The sequence below is a fragment of the Balaenoptera borealis genome (genome assembly GCF_965194805.1).
Source record: "Balaenoptera borealis genome assembly, chromosome: 18".
In the NCBI taxonomy this organism is placed as follows: domain Eukaryota; kingdom Metazoa; phylum Chordata; class Mammalia; order Artiodactyla; family Balaenopteridae; genus Balaenoptera; species Balaenoptera borealis.
In genome coordinates, this window is record NC_138877.1 from 65,590,970 (window position 1) to 65,610,542 (window position 19,573).

General features: G+C 35.0%; 1 protein-coding gene across 2 annotated transcripts in view; it reads right to left on the minus strand.

Annotated features, from left to right (window-relative positions):
* The window catches only part of UGGT2 (UDP-glucose glycoprotein glucosyltransferase 2), a 183,971-nt gene that overhangs the window by 44,674 nt on the left and 119,724 nt on the right, over positions 1-19,573 (minus strand). For both annotated transcript variants that reach the window (XM_082366069.1, XM_082366070.1), the window contains exons 25-29: positions 15,489-15,591; positions 11,999-12,078; positions 9,711-9,894; positions 5,531-5,689; positions 5,098-5,183 (exon numbers count right to left, since the gene is read on the minus strand). In XM_082366069.1, the coding sequence (XP_082222195.1) occupies positions 5,098-5,183; positions 5,531-5,689; positions 9,711-9,894; positions 11,999-12,078; positions 15,489-15,591 (612 nt within the window). The remainder of the gene's footprint in view (positions 1-5,097; positions 5,184-5,530; positions 5,690-9,710; positions 9,895-11,998; positions 12,079-15,488; positions 15,592-19,573) is intronic.

The following is a 19,573-nucleotide window of genomic DNA, read 5'->3' on the forward strand; positions in this document are numbered from 1 at the left end:
AGCAATTAGAGACCTTCTAAGAGCTCACAGAAGGGCTCCACAAAGAGTGAGCTATAACCACCGCCAGGGCCAGTGGGCAGAGCTCTGAAACCTCTCTTGCCTTCTATATAAAGCACAGGAGAAGCAGATCAGTTTCAAAGGTGTAAAACTAAAATTATGTATAACTACTAATTAGGTAAACTGTTTTCCTGAAGATTTACACATCAAGTGAAAAAGACTAGCAAAATAATTTAGCATGTTGAAGGCATATATAAAAATATATGTATATGTAAAGCATCTGCTATTCTCTGTAATTAGGAAAATCTGAGAAGCATCTGTCTGATTTTAGTAGAGCTACAAAAATTTTCTAGGAGAGAATAATTTTATTGAGTATTTTTGAATTCAAGGTAAATAATAGTCAACACAGAGTATGGGTAGATGATCTGCAGTTAAAGATTATAAAAACATGGATAGACATAAAAAGTACATATGTGAGGATTATGCCTAATAAACAAAAAGGCAAATTTAAAAATATCAAATTATTTAGTCATGGTTTTAAAATCTGAACTTAGAAACTCATGTCAATATTACTTTAGCTTAGCTTTTCAGCATATTTAAAGAATACTTTGCTTAAATATAAATGTAATATCAATTAGAACTAAATCATAAATTGGGATAAACAGAACTTCCATTTTTGTCATATTTCATATTGACCTGTTTTTCATTACTGAAACTTTAATTTCAAAAAAATCAAAGAGTAGCATCATTTATGTTTTTTCCACTCTGGCTATCTAGTGACATATTAATCATATTTGGAGTTAAGTAAATTATGACTGAGAGAAATTTATGATATTATCATTTATAAGTAACATAAACAGATTTGAAATTCCTTCCATCACCAAGAGTTGGCTAACTGTGAATGAGAAAAATTAGTTTTGCACTAATTTGTTAGTGGTATTTAAATATAAAATCAGGGGCTATTTTCTCCCTAAACCATCCATTTATAGGCTGTGTATAATAACAAATAATGGTAAAGAAGATAAAATAGAACCTAATATAGTAACTGTTTTACATAATATATACTATGCATATTATATATAATACATATTGCATATATATCATACAATATACATAGACAATATACAGTAATATATGTAATTGTAAAGAAGAAAGAGTAAGTGAGGAGGAAATGGACATTTACTCAGGACATGAGACACTAATCTCATGTAGTCCTTACCAAGACCCCACAAGATAGGTAGGATTATCCCCTCTTGTTATGAGGAAATAAAGACTTCAGAAACTTTCACAAACTCATACAGAGAGTTGGTGGCAGAGAAGGAATTTGAATCACAGTTTACCTAATTGTTTGCAAAAAACAACAGTGAAACAATAGCGGCAGATTTAGAAACACAGAGTTCTTGGCAGTACAGTTTGCAAAGACCAAAGAAGACGAAGCAAATTTATCCTTTGAAACCATGACTTTTATAAGAAGAGTCAATATAAAAGTCAGTGTATTTTGCTTATTTTCTGTACCACCACAGCACTCTTTTGTAGCACTTAGAACGTTTTACTGTCATTCATTTCCTTAACTGTCTTTCCTACTGGGATGAATTGTGGAAGGGTAGGAACTGTGTTTTATTCACCTGTTTATCTCCAACACTTTGCCTGCTTACCTGCCCCTTCCCCACCCCACCTGCCCTCCATCTCCAAGCAACAAGTGATCTGACTTCCGTCACCATAGTTTGTCTTAATTACCTACCGTTTTACAACTTACAAAAGGAATCATACAGTATAGACTCTCTTTTTTTCTTCTGCCTCACTTCTTTTACTCAGCATTAATTATTTTGAGATTCATCTATGTCACTGCATGTATCAATAGTTGATTCCTTTATATTGCTGGGTAGTATTCCATTGGATGGATATACCACATTTTGATAATTCCTTCACTTGTTAGCATTTGGGTTCTTTCCAGTGTCTCGCAATTGCAAATAAAGCTGCTATAAACATTAATGTACAAGTCTTTGTATGAACATATATGTCCTTTTATGTTGGGTAAATACCTATGAGTGAAATGCCTGGATCATATGGTAAGTGTGTATTTAAATTTTTATGGACCTGCTAAACTGTACCAAAGTGGATGTACTATTCTACATTCCTAATGATAGTGTATGACAGTTCCTGTTGCTCCATATTTTCATCAGCACTTGTTAGTGTCAGTCTTTTTAATGTTACACATTCTAATAGATGTGTGGCAGTATCTCACTTTGGTTTTAATGTGCATTTTCCTTATAACTAACAATGTTGAGCATCTTTTTTACGTGCTTATTTGACATCCATGGATCTTCTTTGGTGAAGAGTCTGCTCAAGTTTTTTGCATATTTTTTATCAAGTTTTCTTATTGTTGAATTTTGATAGTTCTTTATATATGTTATATATAATTCTTTGTTGAATAATGCTTTGCAAATATTTTCTCCACCTGTGTCTTGTCTTTTTGTTTTCTTTTACAGTCACTGTATATTCCTTTAGTGTGAATTTCACATATTTGTGACAGAAATGATATTTAATGAAGTGCTTTCTTAGATCCTGCTCAATACATCATAATATATGATATGTGTACTATACTTTCTAAAATTTGGAAAATGCTATATTCTAAAACACATATGGCCCTAAGAGTTTTAGATGAGAGATCTGTACCTCCACCCTCTTCCTGGAATGTTCTGGCTGTCGTATGACTAGCAGTAAGTTCCTGTAATTCTTCAAAACTCTCTTGAGGTATTATCTCATTTCTAATGTCAATACTGACTTCCCCCTACCCTTCACCCTATCACAGAATTAAGCATTCCCCACGCTCCCTGACTTCAGACTATACTACAAAGTTACGGTAATCAAAACAGTATGGTACTAGCACAAAAACAGACACATAGATCAACAGAACAGAACAGAGACTCCAGAAATAAACCCACACACTTATGGTCACTTAATCTATAACAAGGGTGGCAAAAGTATACAACGAAGAAAAGACAGTCTCTTCAATAAGTGGTGCTGGGAAAACTCCACAGCTACTTGTAAAGGAATGAAATTAGAACATTCTCTAATACCATACATAAACATAACCTCAAAATGGATTAAAGACCTAAATGTAAGGCCAGATATTATAAAACTCCTAGAAGAAAACAGGCAGAACACTCTTTGACATAAATTGCAGCAGTAATTTTTGGATCTGTCTGCTAAAGCAAAGGAAACAAATGCAAAAATAAACAAATGGGCCTAATTAAACTTAAAAGCTTTTGAACAGCAAAGGAAATCATCAACAAAACCAAGACAACCTACTGAATGGGAGAAAACATTTGCAAATGAAATGACCAATAAGGGGTTAATATCCTACATATATAAACAGCTCATACAACTCAGCATCAAATAAACAAACAACCCAATTAAAAAATGGGCAGAGGAACTGAATAGACATTTCCTAAAGAGGAAATGCAGATGGCCAACAGGCACATGAAAAGATGCTCAACATCGCCTGTCACCAGGGAAATGCAAATCAAAACCACAACGAGATATCACCTCACACCTGTCAGAATGGCTATCATCAAAAAGAACACAAATAACAAATGTTGGCAAGGATGTGGAGAAAAAGGAACCCTCCTACACTGTTGGGGGGAAAGTAAATTGGTGCAGCCAACTGTGGAAAACAGTATGGAGGTTTCTCAAAAAACTAAAAATAGAATTACCATATGATCCAGCAATTCCAGTCCTGGCACCCCAGTGTTCATAGCAGCATTATTTATAATTGCCAAGACATGGAAGCAACCTGAACGTCCATCAGCAGATGAATGGATAAAGAAGCTGTGTTGTGTGTGTGTGTGTGTGTGTATGTGTGTGTGTGTGTATATATACACACACACACACATACTATTCAGCCTTTAAAAACAAATAAAATTTTGCCATTTGCAGCCACATGGATGGACTTGGAGAGCATTATGCTAAGTGAAGTTAAGTCAGAGAAAGACAAATATTGTATGATATCACTCATATGTGGCATCTAAAAAATACAATAAACTAGTGAATAATATTAAAAAAAAGCAGACTGACAAATATAGAGAACAAACTAGTGGTTACCAGTGGGGAGAGGGAAAGGGGGGCACTATAGGGATAGGGATAGGGAAGAAAAGGGTTATTATGGGATTACATGAAATAGTGTGTGTGAAACTTCTGAAAATTGTAAAGCACTATAGAATTTAAAGAATCTTTCATTCAGTAAAAAAATAAAAAGATTTAAAAAGAAGAATTCAGCATTCCCAGCTTTGTATGCTTAAATTATTAAGCATGTTTGTTGAATGACACTATGTTCTAGGCACTATAAGGAAAAGGGGAAAAAGCATTGAAAAAAAGGTACAATAACCCCTGCCCATATATTATCTTTGTTAAGCATACTGCTTGCTATAATCATAGGTGCCCAATAAATACTTATTGAAATAAATGAACACTACAGATATTAAGGGGTACAAAAAAGAGTTTACCAGGTGCTGGCAAACGATGGCTGGTGAGCAATATCAAGTTGGTGGCTTATTTTCGTATGGCCCCTGTGCTAAAAATGATTTTTACATTCTAAAATGGTTGTTGAAAAAGATAATATTGACAAAAATCATATGTGCCCTCAAGCATTAAATATTTACTATTGGCTCCTAATAGAAAAAGTTTGATGATCCCTGCTTTATACTAGACTCATTAATGAGTAGGAAATTTACTACGAAAGAAACCAATTCTTATTTATAAAAATGAAAAACTGAACATAACTCACAGATAATGGCTTTGCTATATAAGATGCTATACATACTATATAGTCATTAAATGATAAATATGTTCATTATGTTAACACATGGAAAAGTCTATAGAAAATTAGGAGATGGAGTAAAGAACAAGATATATACTTTAGCCATACCTTTTATATTTTGAAATAAAACAATGATAGGAACAAATGCCACAGTTTTCTAAGTAGTTTTTGTTTTATACTAATGGTATTTGTGAGTATTTTAGTTGTTTTGATGATCTTGGTCATATCACACTAAAAACTTATTTATATATAAAAATTTAAAAGGGGTTTATATAACTCACCCAACTATTTGATAGATGTCTTCAGATTTTCCTTGGCGTAATTTCAGTATCCAAGCACCTGGGTTTGCTTTTAATTGAAAATATCCCTTTTAAGATGAGAAAAACATGATCATAGTTATATGAATGAAAATGACGTCCAATTGTTCAAGGAAGATTATTCGTGAAACTCTAAGTGTTTACTAACACTTAGTGGAATGAATGATTTCTATAAATGAATTCCAAGGAAGAAGACTCTGCAATAACCTTAAAAGCACATTCTGAAAGTATGACTCCCTTCATTTTCGTTTTATTTAATTACCTTATTCAAGGATTTTCTTCTGGGAGCTGTTCAGTAACAGTAGGATACAAATTATTTCATATTATTAGGAAAACTTGGAGGATTTCACCAAAACATCTAATTAAGTATCATCCATTGAGTACATATAATACTTACAAGATTGGCCATCACTATTGTATCAACCACAACAGGTTTATTTTTTGTGCCCAGTGTAAACTGCAGACCCCAAGGAGGTTCTTCTGTGATTATGTCAAAGCAATGTCCTTCGAGCAGTAGATATTCTAGTTCATATTCTGCTGTGACAGTTTTCTCAATCTACGGAGGAAATATGTCATTGTTTTTGGTGTTAGTAATTCTCATAATGTAAATTTTGTAATAAATATATGTGATTATTTTAATATTAGCCAATGTATTTTGGGGGGCAACCTCAAGTCTTTTTTTTAGACAAGTGAATCTAATAGCTGAATCAATTTCTTGAACACTAAAGCTCATGATGCATTTTCTTCCTTTCCCATGACATCAGCTCTACTCCAACATCATGATACATGCACCAAAATCACAAGCAGGAGAGATTTGAGAATGGATGGGTGGCTCGGTGAGTTGTAGCACTCAAAGAATCTGCTTCGTTGGCTGTGCCCTAGATCTCCTGCTTCAGACCTGGCAAGAAGGCCAACTTGTCATCATTATCACCTTTCTTGCAATTAAAAAAAATTAACGGTGAATTGTTTTGCACTCAAAAAAACATATGCTCATTAAAGAAAATTTAGCAAATGTAAGAAAGTGGAAAAGGGAAAAAATAGAAACTACCTACAGACTGAACATTCATATACACATCAATGCACTGATTTCTACTTTTTCTCCATAATTTTTTTTCTAAGAAAGTATAACCTTTTTCATTAAATATAGTTTTCTAAGAACATGCCTTTTTTTAAAAACATCCTTTTAAATGGCTGGACATTCCAAATGTTTCCAGATTTTACTCTATTGCAAATGTTATAATAACTATTTTAGGGAGAAAGTTTTTTCTCTACATCACATGAAAAACATAACCAAACATAAAAATAAATCAAATGGTAAGCGAGTTTTATATAGTCTGGCAAATTTTGTTGAGCAGATAAGACAATGATGCTATCTATCTAATTGTATTTCACACTATGAGGTTTTTGATACTACTTTTAATGGCGTTTAGCATACAGAGCATTTGAAAATATTCTGTACTGTATAGTTGTTTTTCTTTGACTATAATTACTACAGAAATAATTATAGCACTTGTGTACAGTATTTCTTTCTTGAGCCCTGTTCTTATAATTTTACTGTTTTTAAGAAACATGAAATAAGTAACTTCTTTGAAAATAGCATTTGTTTCAACGACTTTAGTTGAGTTCTGAATTAGTTGTTAATTATTACTACTCTAGTGATGAACTTCATATATTTCATTAACCTGTATCCACAATCCTTACAGCATTTTGGATAGAAAGATTTCCATGGGATAGTCTCAGAATATGAGAAATCCTAGAGATCATCTAGCTTAACTCCTTCACTTTACAGACAAGGAAACCACCCCAGAGTGATTATGAAGTAAAGCTTAACTATTTTAAATTATGAATTAGATATCAGGGCAGAGTTCAAACACATTCAATCGGTTTGTGACTAAATAATATCTTCATTTATAATACATTAATGTGAAAATTTCTCTTCCTTATATATTTGCATAACAGACATCAATTGTGTTGACTTATTCAAACCACAACACTAAAAATAGCAAATTCATTTTTCAAGGAGTACTTTCTAGTGAATATTTAAAATTTTGTGAATATTTAAAGTTTTATAATAATTTCATAAAGGTGATTTGAGTTAAATTAGTTCCTATTATCAAGGTTTATTTTTAGCAAGAATAGGAAAGCTAGTGATCTTTTTTGATGTTTACATCTTCTTTATATTTTTATTTATCTGTTCTAAATATTAACTATTGACATGAGACATGAATTTAATATCTTTCCAATATAACTTTGGTGCATATTAGTATTTCTAAATAGAAGTATTTATTGTATTGTTCTGTGACTGAATAGTTAAGAATTTAGCTTCCTCCTTTAATAAAAGTATAAGTTTGATTACAAAGATTAACATTTGGGTTTATTAACATTATCTATGGCATTCAAATAGGAATTCTTTGACAATTACATTGGTAATGAATGCCTTGTCAATAAAACTGATGTCTAAATTATTTATATTTCAAAAGGGGCTAATGCATTTTTCTGTGAATTCCTTTTAACATAGCCACATACCATTTTCCTTCAGCAATCTTTTATTTACTCACTTCCTCTTTACTGGGTAAACAATCACTACTGTTTCAGGTATTTTGACATCTGTCAGATAAAGGCTATGATGAAATATAACCGGAGAGCCTTTGGATGCAGTTCTAGTTACAAGCTCTGAGAACCACCTCTGAACTCCAGGTAAAAGTAACCGTCACACTTTAAGCTTTCCTAGAACCACTTCTGTCACCTTTGATAATGGCATTAATGCCGGCTGTGCAATAAACCATGTGAACAAAGACCTGGGAAGGAAGAATCTTTCTAGATCAAGCTTTTTTCAGGTGGTTATATAATGTTCGGGAATTAGATGTAGCAAGGAGTACTGACTATACAAGCTAGTGCGTAGTGACACATCTCTCATTATTAGTTTCACTTTTTTCCTTTACCTACAACTCCTTCTTTCTACTTGAGCACATGTCTTTGTTATTTCATATTTTTCTAGGATAGTTGCAGGTAAGACTGTAAGTATGTACAGCACAGAGTGGAAGAGAAGAGCCTTAGAGGTAGTTAACTTTTACAGCTGCTAGAATTTGTAATTTCCTTTTGTTTACTCATATAATCTATGATGATAGGGGAAATTATTTCTGTTTATTTTAATATCCTAAAATACTGTTCATTTAAATAGGTTCTAAAAAGGCATTGCTATATTTGCCACTCACAACAAAATGTTTAATCTCTATTAACTGTTTAATAGAAACTAAAATTTTTTTACCAGCAGACTCAATTTAAAATCTTTAAGCTGCATTAATTCTCCCACCGCAAACTTTTTACCCTTTTGGTTAGAATCTTTAAAGTTATTTACTGATATATATTGCTAAACTCTCTTAATGAAGAACCAATAGACCAACAGAGATCCAACTAATCATGGAGGAAACAGGATTTTTTTTACTTCATGCCAAATACACTTCTGAACTTTCCCTCATGGATTTCATTATTTTGCTCTCTTTCTATTTTTTCCCTCAATTTGAAGGACCGATTTCTGATGACTGCTATGACTGAGTTTTAGGTTCCTCTCCGGGTGGGTAAAGTTGGTCGTAAAGCTGAGTGTGTTCCAGGGAAGTGACTCAGGATCCCACAGAATCTACACATATGAGTGAATCAGAAGAAAGCTGCCTAGAAGGAAAATCTTTAGACAAAAGGCAACACATGAAAAGCACGAGAAACAAATAATGAACTATCTTCACCAAATTATTAGAGGTAAAATGTTTATGCCTGGGTCAAGGTTAATGGCTACCTTCTGAAGGAGCTGTCAAATGCAGAACTGGAAATAGGTCAGAGGTTGTGCAGGACCAGGCAAGGAGGAGGACAATGAGAAGGAAGTACTGCCCCCAGCCCCCCCAGTTTCTAGATACCTGTCTTCTAGGTAAACTCTCCTAAAATGCTTCTGTTTTTTTTGTGCTTTCTGAATGCCTTTCCAATTTTGAATAGAATGTTTGGAAAGACTCCGAATATTATAAAATAGTCTCCTCTCGGTGGTTTTGTTTTTTGTGTGTGTGTGCTGTGGATTGAATGACTACAGGTGGGGAAGAGAAGTCTGGTCATTTACTGGACAAGGGTCACACTGGAGGTGGTGGGAAAGAATGCACTCAGCCCGAAGTATATGAGCAAACTCTTTCCTGCTTTCTACCCTAATCTCATTAGAACTGCTTCCTCTGGCTATGAGCTGTGGGGCAAAAAAGAATTTCAGGTGAAACTGTCCCTCTCTGAGTTAAAAACAAAACCTGAAGGGCAAAGGTACTTAATGGTTTTGTCCTAAACTGCCATTCATCTGTCTCCATAGTTTCTACATTGTTCATCTTAGGGTAGCATTTCTGAACCAACAAAAACAGTGAGGGCACTTAAGAACCCATAAAACCAGAGAAGCTGAATTTGGAAGTTAGGGAAACTCAAAAATCAAAGGAAAGACTGGATCAGGACCTAGAATCATAAAGGAGAAAATTCTGGTGAGCAGTGAGTATGCACTTGGTACAGTAATAATAGCTCATAAGAATTTATCCTATTCCTCTTTCTTTATAACTTACATCCTTTAAATGAATATTATCAAGGTCACAGTTGCTGTGTACTGTTTCAACCAACCAGCTTTCAGGAGTAATCAGGTTGAGGGTTAGAAGGGGTGATTCAGGGATATCCAAGAATTTTGCCACTGGTCCAGTAACATCATTAGGTGGTAACATCAGTTCCGGTTCCAGAACAAAACGGTAAAAGCTGTTGGTAGAACATAAATAAAATACATAGTGTGACCAAAACTGAGATTTCTTCTAAAATATTTTAAAACTGAAAATGGCTTAAAAACATGACCAGAAAGTCTTAAGTTAAAAACACGCTAAAGAAGTAAAACACACTAAAGTCTTAAAGACTAAAAACACGCTATACTGAAGTTAATGCTTATGTAAATGGTAGGCAATCATTATTTTGTTTACACTGTTATCTGTTATAAGACTGTGTGTATTATATACCCTTGTTAATTATTTCTTAATGAACACGATTAGAATCCCTGTAAGATATACTGACTTATGCAGGTTCCAGCAGTTTATGATCTGTATTCACTCACTGATCTTTCTTCAAAGTTTGAGCATGGTCTATTTTTAGTGATTTTTATTAGCTCTTAGCACCATTAAGAACATGAAGAGAAATGATAACCAGAAAGCAAGTAAAATTTAAGCTAAAATTCTGGCACTAATTTAAAAAGTGCAATTAAAAACAAACAGGAGTGAGTTTAAAGCAGCTGCTTATTAATAGAGCTTTTAGAAGTACCAGCAATCTTAATGTATTTAGCCTCACCCCCTAGTATCTTACATAATAAGAAATAGTTATAATACTAAGAACATTGACTTTCACTATTCTGGGACTATAATCAAGGGGTCCGCTGTGCTGTGGTTATCTCAAGGCTCCATGGGGGAAGGAGCCACTCCTAGGCTCCTGCAGTTCCTCAAGGTCCACCGGCATGAGAGCAGTAGTTCCTCACTAGTGGTTGGCTGGAGACCTCCTTCAGTCCTTGCCACAAGGGCATCTCCAGCAAGCGTAGAGAAGCACACAAGAGCGAGAGAGAGAGAACGCCAGCAAGACAAAAGTCACAGCCTCTTACAACCTAATTGCAGAGGAGACATTCCATCACTGTTGCCATATTCTGTTCACTGAAAGCAAATCACCAGGTGCAGCCCGCACTCAAGGAGAATCTACGCTGAGTGTGACCCCAGGGGCGGGCATCACTGGCAGCCGGGACGCTGCCTATGGCAGGCAGGCCGCAGAGTCAAAAAAGAAGAGTGGGTAAGAGGAGACCCTGGAGAGAACACAGTCCAAACCAAGTACCTGGTACTGTCAAATGCAGCAGAAACATCATTAAGTAAGAAGTATCCCATGGATGTTGCAAACAGCAATTTCTTTGTGATTCAGTTAAAGCCCAACTAGAGTGGGAGGTACCGGTGAATGAGAGATGAAGAGGGGGCTTGGCCACACTTCTGCAAAGCTGAGATGACAAAGACTGGAGAAGAGGAGGAAAAGCCAGGGCTCCAGAGGAGAGGAAGTTAAGGGAGCAGTTTATTTCTTTTTAAAAATTGAATAACTCTTAAGACTGAAAGAAGAGGGCTAGTAGAGAGGTTAGAGATACAGAACCAGGAACTATGTGATAAAGCAAGGATTCAGAACAAATGGGAAAGCAAAGTGATTCAGTTATGCATATACTGTATATATATTCTTTTTTATATTCTTTTGCATTATGGTTTATCACAGGATATTAAATATCGTTCCCTGTGCTACACAGTAGGACCTTGTTGCTTATCCATTCCATATATAATAATTTGTATCTGCTAACCCCAAACTCCCAATCCATCCTTCCCCCAACTCCTCCTCCTTGAAAACCACAAGTCTGTTCTCTATATCTGTGAGTCTGTTTATGTTTTGTAGATAGGTTCATTTGTATCATATGTTAGATTCCACATATAAATGATATCATATGGTACTCGTCTTTCTCTTTCTGACTTACTTCACTTAGGATGATAATCTCGAAGTCCATCCATGTTGCGGAACCCACTGTATATTTCTAAATAGGTATTCCTAGCTCACATTTTTAAAAACACCCACGGATGAACATAAAACCATGTAAACTCTGTAATTAGACTGGGTCAATTTTACTGGTTAGGTTACTTTAGTTTTATATCAATTAAGGTTAATAAGTTATCTCTGATCTTCTGATCTATTTCAGTTAAACATTTTGTGAAGAAAAAAACAACAGATGCAGTAATTATGTTCCTTTTTTTCCTTTTAGCATTTGCAAATTTTTCAAAATGAAATTATGTTCACGTAGACCCACCTCTTCAAAGGGGCTTCTGAAAGCTTACCCTTACAGTTCATGAACAATTTTATCTTCATGTTGATAATCTTGCCAAGTACCTATTAGAAAAAATTTCCATAGTTGAAATTAATAGCTAACACTTACCGAGCATTTACTATCTACCAGCTACTACATTAATACTTGACATCCGTTATCTCATCTGATTCACACAACATCCTTTTGAGGTAGCTACTTTCACACAGCTGAGGCACAGACAGATGTAGTAATTTGCCCAAGATCACACAGTAAGTCATGGCAGAAGTAAGATTTGAATCCACACAGTTGATTTCATTGCCCAAAGGTTATGCTGCCTACCTTTTGCCTAGTGTGACTTTCTTTATTGGTATCCAAATTTCCTTACTACTGAAGAACAAGTAAAATACTTATTAGAACCTTGACTTCAAAGACAAAGTGGTGACCTCACAACAACGATGGCAGGGGTGCCCTGATCCCTTTGGAATTTCACCTACATTGTAAAAGACGCGGGAAGGTCTTGGCTACATACAGATAAAATACTCTCTTTTCTTTTCATTTCCCTAGAGCAGCGGTCGCCAACCTTTTTGGCAACAGGGACTGGTTTCGTGGAAGACAATTTTTCCACAGACCGGGGTGGGGGGTAGTTTTGGAATGATCCAAGTGCATTGCGTTCACTGTCACTTTATTTCTATTATTATTACATTGTAATATATAATGAAATAATTATACAACTCACCATAATGCAGAATCAGTGGGAGCCCTGAGCTTGTTTTCACTTGCCGCTCACTGATAGGGTTCTGATATGAGTCTGCAAGCAACTGATTTATGATGGTCTCTGTGCAGTCAAACCTCTGCTAATGATCATCTGTATTTGCAGCCGCTCCCCAGTGCTAGCGTCACCGCCTCAGCTCCACCTCAGATCATCAGGCATTAGAGTCTCATAAGGCGTGCGCAACCGAGACCCCTCTCATGCGCAGTTCACGGTAGGGTTCGCGCCCCTGAGAATCTAATGCCACTGCTGATCTGACAGGAGGCGGAGCTCAGGCGGTAATGCGAGCGATGGGGAGCAGCTGTAAATACACAGGAAGCTTCGCTCACTCACCCGCTGCTCACCTCCTGCTGTGCGGCCTGGTTCCTAACAGGCCACGGACCGCCACTGGTCCGTGGCCCGGGGTTGGGGACCCCTGCCCTAGAGCATTGAAGTAGGAGAATTATTAATTTTGATAGTCCCCACCTCCATACAGGCAACAAGTCAGTGAAGATTTGAAAGATATTAGACAACAAAGGACATAGGTAAAAGGAGAAGAATAAAACAGATATATGGAAGGGAAAGGATATAGGTTTGAGGAGAAATTAGAATGTACAAACCAAGGGTTTAAGAGCTTTGAGTTTTAATTCCCATTCTATCACTCCTATTAGCTACAATGGAGGCTGCTGAGCCACTGTTTCTTCCAAGTGTTAAATGAGACACTAACCATTTTTTCCAGGAAATTAATTTATGCTTTATAGCACAAATTTACAGCATAAATTTTCTCTATAGTAAGAAATAATAAGCTATGTGAAGTTCTGAGTTGCTCAGAAACAAGGTATGCTACTATTACCAATGATGTAAACTGGAATGCAATTCCATATTTTATATTTCTGTATAACCCATACTTCTTATTCCTAAATTCTGTGTTTACATAAAAGCTTCAGAGGTAAGCAATTTTTTTTTGAATAATGAATCCCCACAGGAATAGGGAATCATACTACCTCCATTCCTCATAGGTATGATTACTGATTTCTGTTTTCTAAAGAATAATATGAATAGCGTGTCTAAAGAAGTTAAAGTCTGAAGGTATACAAATGCAGAAAGAAAGAATGAGGCAAGTAAATCAACTGTGGAATTAAGTTTGCCCTGATTATACACTGAATAGGTAGAATGGCAACGGGTTTCCAAAATTATTTGTACACATTAATAAATGCATTTATAACAGATACCTATTACCCATTTTTCCTAATCGATTTGAAAAGGCAAACTAATTTCTGAGAGAAACATTTTGAAATTTTGATAGAATATACAACACCAGTATGACCCAGCTTGATCATTTACATTTTCACCAGACTTAATATCTAATTACTTTTGCCTGTTTCCAAAAGTAAACTGTCAAAGAACAAATAGTTTCCTCTTCTGACAATATTTTTTGATGTGTCTTTAAAAAAAAAGTATTGAGTAATTTCAAACAGAAGTATCCCCAAACTTTAAACATCATCAGAAAAAAATATATAGCCTTCCAACATAACTAGCTTCTTCAAGTTTAACTACTGAAAGCTGCATCACAATTTGAATTTTTAAAATTTTCAGTACAAGGATAAGCCACATAATGTCCTTTCAGAGTCTGCTATCTGTCTCCTAAGATTCATTCTCCTCTACTTTCCTAGGGGAAGAATCTTGTGACTAGGTGCAGCCGGCTGGCTAGCTACATTCTGGTCAGAGGGATGCAACTGGATGGAATATGTTTGGGGTTGGGCCCTTGTTCTCCCCTTCCCGCTGCAGAAGTACAGAGATGATGTTGTGATCTTAGACTGCTGCAAACAAGCTGCTTCACAAGGATGGCTGAACAGTACAGAAGGTGTCTTGAGTCCCTCACGTGTGGAGCTGCCTTGGCAACTCCAGGTGGCTTACACTTGGACGGGGAGATGACAGAAATCAACTTCAGACTTGAAGGCACTGTTACTTTGCTTTTGTTACAGTGGCCAAACCTCTTGAACATAGCCTTCATGTTCTTTCTTCCACTAGCTTCACCTGTTTGGCTAATGTTACTTATTATACTTTAAGCTTATTATACTAATTACGCTTAGACATCAGCTTCTCCAGAAGCCATTCTCCACACCTGGGGTAAGAAAGATAATGATGGGAAGATGCTTGTATTAGTTAGCTCAGGCTGCCGTAACAAAACACTGGGTGGCTTGAACAACAGAAATTTATTTCATGTCAGGGTGCTGGCATATTCAGTTTTTGGAGAGGGCTCTTTTCCTGGCTTGTAGATGGCTGCCAGGTGGTGGTGTACTCACATGAACTCTTTTTTATGTCTGTGAGGAGAGAAAGATCTCTCTTCTCCTCTTCTTATAAGGCTATTGATCCTATTGCATTACAGCCCAACCCACAGGATTTCATTTAACCTTAACTACTTCCCCAAGGCCCTATTTCCAAATACAGTCACATAGGGGATAGGGCTTTAACATATGAATTTTGGGGGCGATGGGGACAACAATTACATCCACATTAACACCTAACCTGGTACTGCCATAACACCATAGGCATACCTCTATCATTTCATTTTCTACACTGAAATATGACAATCTATTTAGAATGTTGTATGAAATAAAGAATCAAGAGCAAACATTTGATTATACTTGAAAACAGACATGAAAAGATTACAAATTTCAAAATAAAAGTAGTATATATCATATAATAAATATATATATTATTTCATAAAATATGATATCTTACAATCAATAACTGTGCCATCTTCTGTGCTTCTCTTGTCAATGGATCAACAATAGCAATGACATCAAAGGACATATCACTCTCCTGAGAATTTATCTTTATAATGCTAGAAAAATAAAAAATAAGATGAACAATGGTCAGTTAAGTTTATTCAATTGCCTAATTAATCTTAGCTACGTACATTCTTATAAATTTCTTTCTTTCTCACTGGATTAAAAAATCCTGGTTATTTCACAGAAGAAAATGCAAATTTAAAAGTCTAATGTTTGCATTCAATAAATTAAAAAACTGCAAAGAATTAGAGAAAATGAAAGTAAGAAATTATGGATGAATGATTTTTAAAAAACTCTTCAAAGAACAATACTATTATAGTGAACAAACTCTTGATAATTTTAAGCCCCCCAAATTCTCATGGATCATACAATGTAAAAAAATAAAACAAAGATGCTTTTGTGTTAAATATATTTTCTCAGATTTGAGAATGACAGAATTAACTATTCAGTACTTCTATTAAATTTACTAGTTTTAAAAACCCAACATATTATAACAGGAAAGCTCAGGGGGGAAAACACCCAAATTTTTCATATTATTTTGACCTAAGTCATCCTCTCCACACCTCCTCCCCTCTGACCTTTCCATTTTGTCTTTCACTGATCTAAGTTAGAAGATGGACTAATCTTTAAAGGAAAATGTTGGGAAAATCATTAAAAGCACAGAAAAGGCCAGTAGGAGATAATCCATTCTATATTTAATTTAATGAAAAGTTTAAAGGATATATTTAATTAAAAGTACAGGATAGTCCAATTGATTACTGTTTTAACACTACAATAACATAGGAAATCAGTTTTTTTGGAGATGTATAAATTAAATATCTTACATATTACAAAGGTAAAAAGATTACCAAATCAAACTGTACCCCTGTAAGACTACAGGGATCTTAGTCTTCTTTGGTACAAGAAGACTATAAATATCTAGACTTCAGCAGTGAAATAATTTCTCAGCAATCAAATAAAAGCTAATATAAAATTCACTTCAAATATGGGTCTTCTGACATAGAGAGATGAAAGACATTTTATTTTATATGCAGTTGATAAGATTTAATAATGTTTAAACAGGAGTGTCAGAATCAGACAACAAATCCTGGTAGATAATTGCTGCTAGAAACAAGGGCTACAAATCAGATGTTTTAAATTAAAGAGACTATCTACAATGGTTAATTCCTTTAGTTTTCTTGGTGAAAATTTTACAAATTACTGTCATACTTGTAGCACTAGTCAAAACTGGTTGTTTTCTATATGCTTCATGAGACATTACTATGGCTAAAGTAGGCATCTGTTTACAGCTACTTTAAGTCTTTTCCCCCAGACTACTGCCAATTCTGTGAGGTTCTATGAATCAGAATCCCATAGTTCCCATCACCTATGTAGTATGTGTGTTGGTTAGGCTGAACGACATTTTCCAGAATTCCCTTTCCTTCACATTTCTGGTGGGTGGGCCAGAAGAGAGATTCTCAGGATATCTGGAGGGCAGGAGGGGGGCGGCAGCCATAATCTAGCTCACACACTTTGTTACTGATCTGCTTACTCAACGTCGTTGGCATGAGGCCCCCACTGGGTCTACCTTCCCCAAGATCCTCCTTCTACTCTCTGACTCCTAGGTCATGTGTGTGTGTGTTCAGGATTGTGATAGGGCTCCCATCTTCTGCAGGACGCCTGCTATGTACCAAGGTCAGAGGCAACAAGAACTGACACAGGTTTCAGTCCATACTTGCGGGGTTCCAGCTTGCTCTTGACAACTCTCTCTTGCTCTCTCCCCTCTTGACAACTACCTCTCTTCCTAATTGCCTGCCCTGTGAACTTAAAGTTCCAGTATCAGAAGTCAACAGCCTTACAGAGACTACTTAACCAGCTCCCACAATTGTGTAACGTCAAATCCTATAACAATTCATTCACACATACATACATACATAAATTCTTATCTATACACTTCCCAATATACATATGCATACATATATACCACACATGCACGTGTGTGTGCAACAGTGATTCTACTGCTCTGATTGACCCAGACTACACAGCCCAGCATTGCTAATGTGCTTCTCTCTACTTTTTCTAGGTTTCCAACACAAATGAAATCCAACAAAGTCATTGTTTCTTCAATAAATTAAGACCTTCAATCAGATTATCATTAAGTCTTGCTGACCTGGATCCTACATTTAAGGTAAGTATTCACATTTCTCCCCTGATTAATACGAGTTGATTTTATGGCTTAACTTTCAGGTTCAATCTTATTTCTCTTATTTCCAAGTTGTGAGAAGCACCTCGTTATTTGTGTAACAAATACACATAGCTACAATGCATTAAATAAATATCTACTATACTTAAGACAGTAGGCCTGCATCTCATAAAACCCCTGAAGGGTAGGGATCATCATCTATATTTTATAGACTAAGAAACTGAGGCTAAGAGAGGTCACATAGCTAGGTAAGTGGTACACTGGGATCAAAAAGCTGTTCTTTTTTTTTTTGACAAGAAAGCTCATGCTATGCCATACAACCAAAGTTGATATGGATAAATAGATCATACCAACATGTGTAAACACACAGAACGAAAAGTTAAATACCTAAATTATACACATGAACTCAGAAAAATGGAAGATTACTGACTTTGCATTTTAAAAAAGGCAGGCATTAGATGAGTATGTATTATTGTATAAACACAGATGCGTACCAATACACATATACTACATATCCATTTATAAATATTTGTAACAATGCCCCAGAAATAAATAGAAAAAAACTGGAGAATTGTAAACCACTGTCACAAAGTCACATCATATCCTTCTTCTATATAAAAGAAGGCTTAAAAGCAGCAGGACACGTTGATTGATGTGAGAGCTAAAGAAAGAAAGCAGAGACTACAACAATAACCTACGAAAGATCAAATGTTTCAGACATTTAATGTGGGAGTAAACAGCTCCAAACATATCAGAATTCCTAAATATAACATAACCATGTAACAGTATAGTGATTAATGTTTGCAATGATAGTTGTGAATAATTTGTGTTAAATTATTTCAGCATATGGTATTAAAGAAATCAAAGACGTTTGCAAAATGAATTCCGCTAAATGTGTTTAAAATACTTAAAATTGAAAGTATTGAATCTCAGTTCAGTTATCTGAAAAAAATAAAAACTTCATTCCCAATAGTGCTAGATAATTTCTCTTTAGAAAGTAATTTTTCCTAAGAATGATACTACTATACATGTGTGAAGACACCTCAAAAGATAGACCTTCTACAGCCAAAGAACATGTTATCTTGTAATACAGTAAACAGAAGCAATATAAGATTGCATCTACCATAAAATCAGAAAACTTAGAAGGAAGTGCCAGCCATTTTAAGTTTACGATAATTTGTCTCCTTTTAGCTTTATAAGAGCAGTGATTAGAAAAAGATAATAAAACATGTCTATAGTTTAGTTACATAATGTCTAACTGATTATTTTTTCCCATTCTAAGTGGTCCTTAATTTTTAAATTAAAAAAAAAAAGTTCCTGCTGGGGACTCAGATTATTTTATGTATGTAGATAGAGCTTGATGAATTTTATTTCAAATATTTTAGAGGAGAAGTATTATACATTAAAATTATAAACTAGTTTATTATTCTAAAACAGTATTTCTCTGATGGCTCTTTTTGGAAACCTAAGTTTTATGAAATAATAAATTTTTAACAAAAAAAGTGTTCCATGAATAAGTTACCCAACTGCTGAGTTTACCAAAAATGAACTTTTCTTTTGTTTTCTTTTAACCAAACCACATCTCATAATCGTCAATATGTTGATGCACAGTGAAAATCTCACTCCTCCACCCCAAAAGATTCAGTATTCTCTAAATTTACTTGACTAGACAACAGTTTTTCCCTCAGAAGATATCTGTCAACATCTCAGAGTAATGTTCCATAAAACACAGTTTGGGACATTCTGTTGTACATGTCTACACTTTATTAAGCAGAATTCTTCAGTAACTGAGCCTTTTATACATTGAGAATATAAAGATATTATTATTTATAATGATTATACTGCAAAAATTC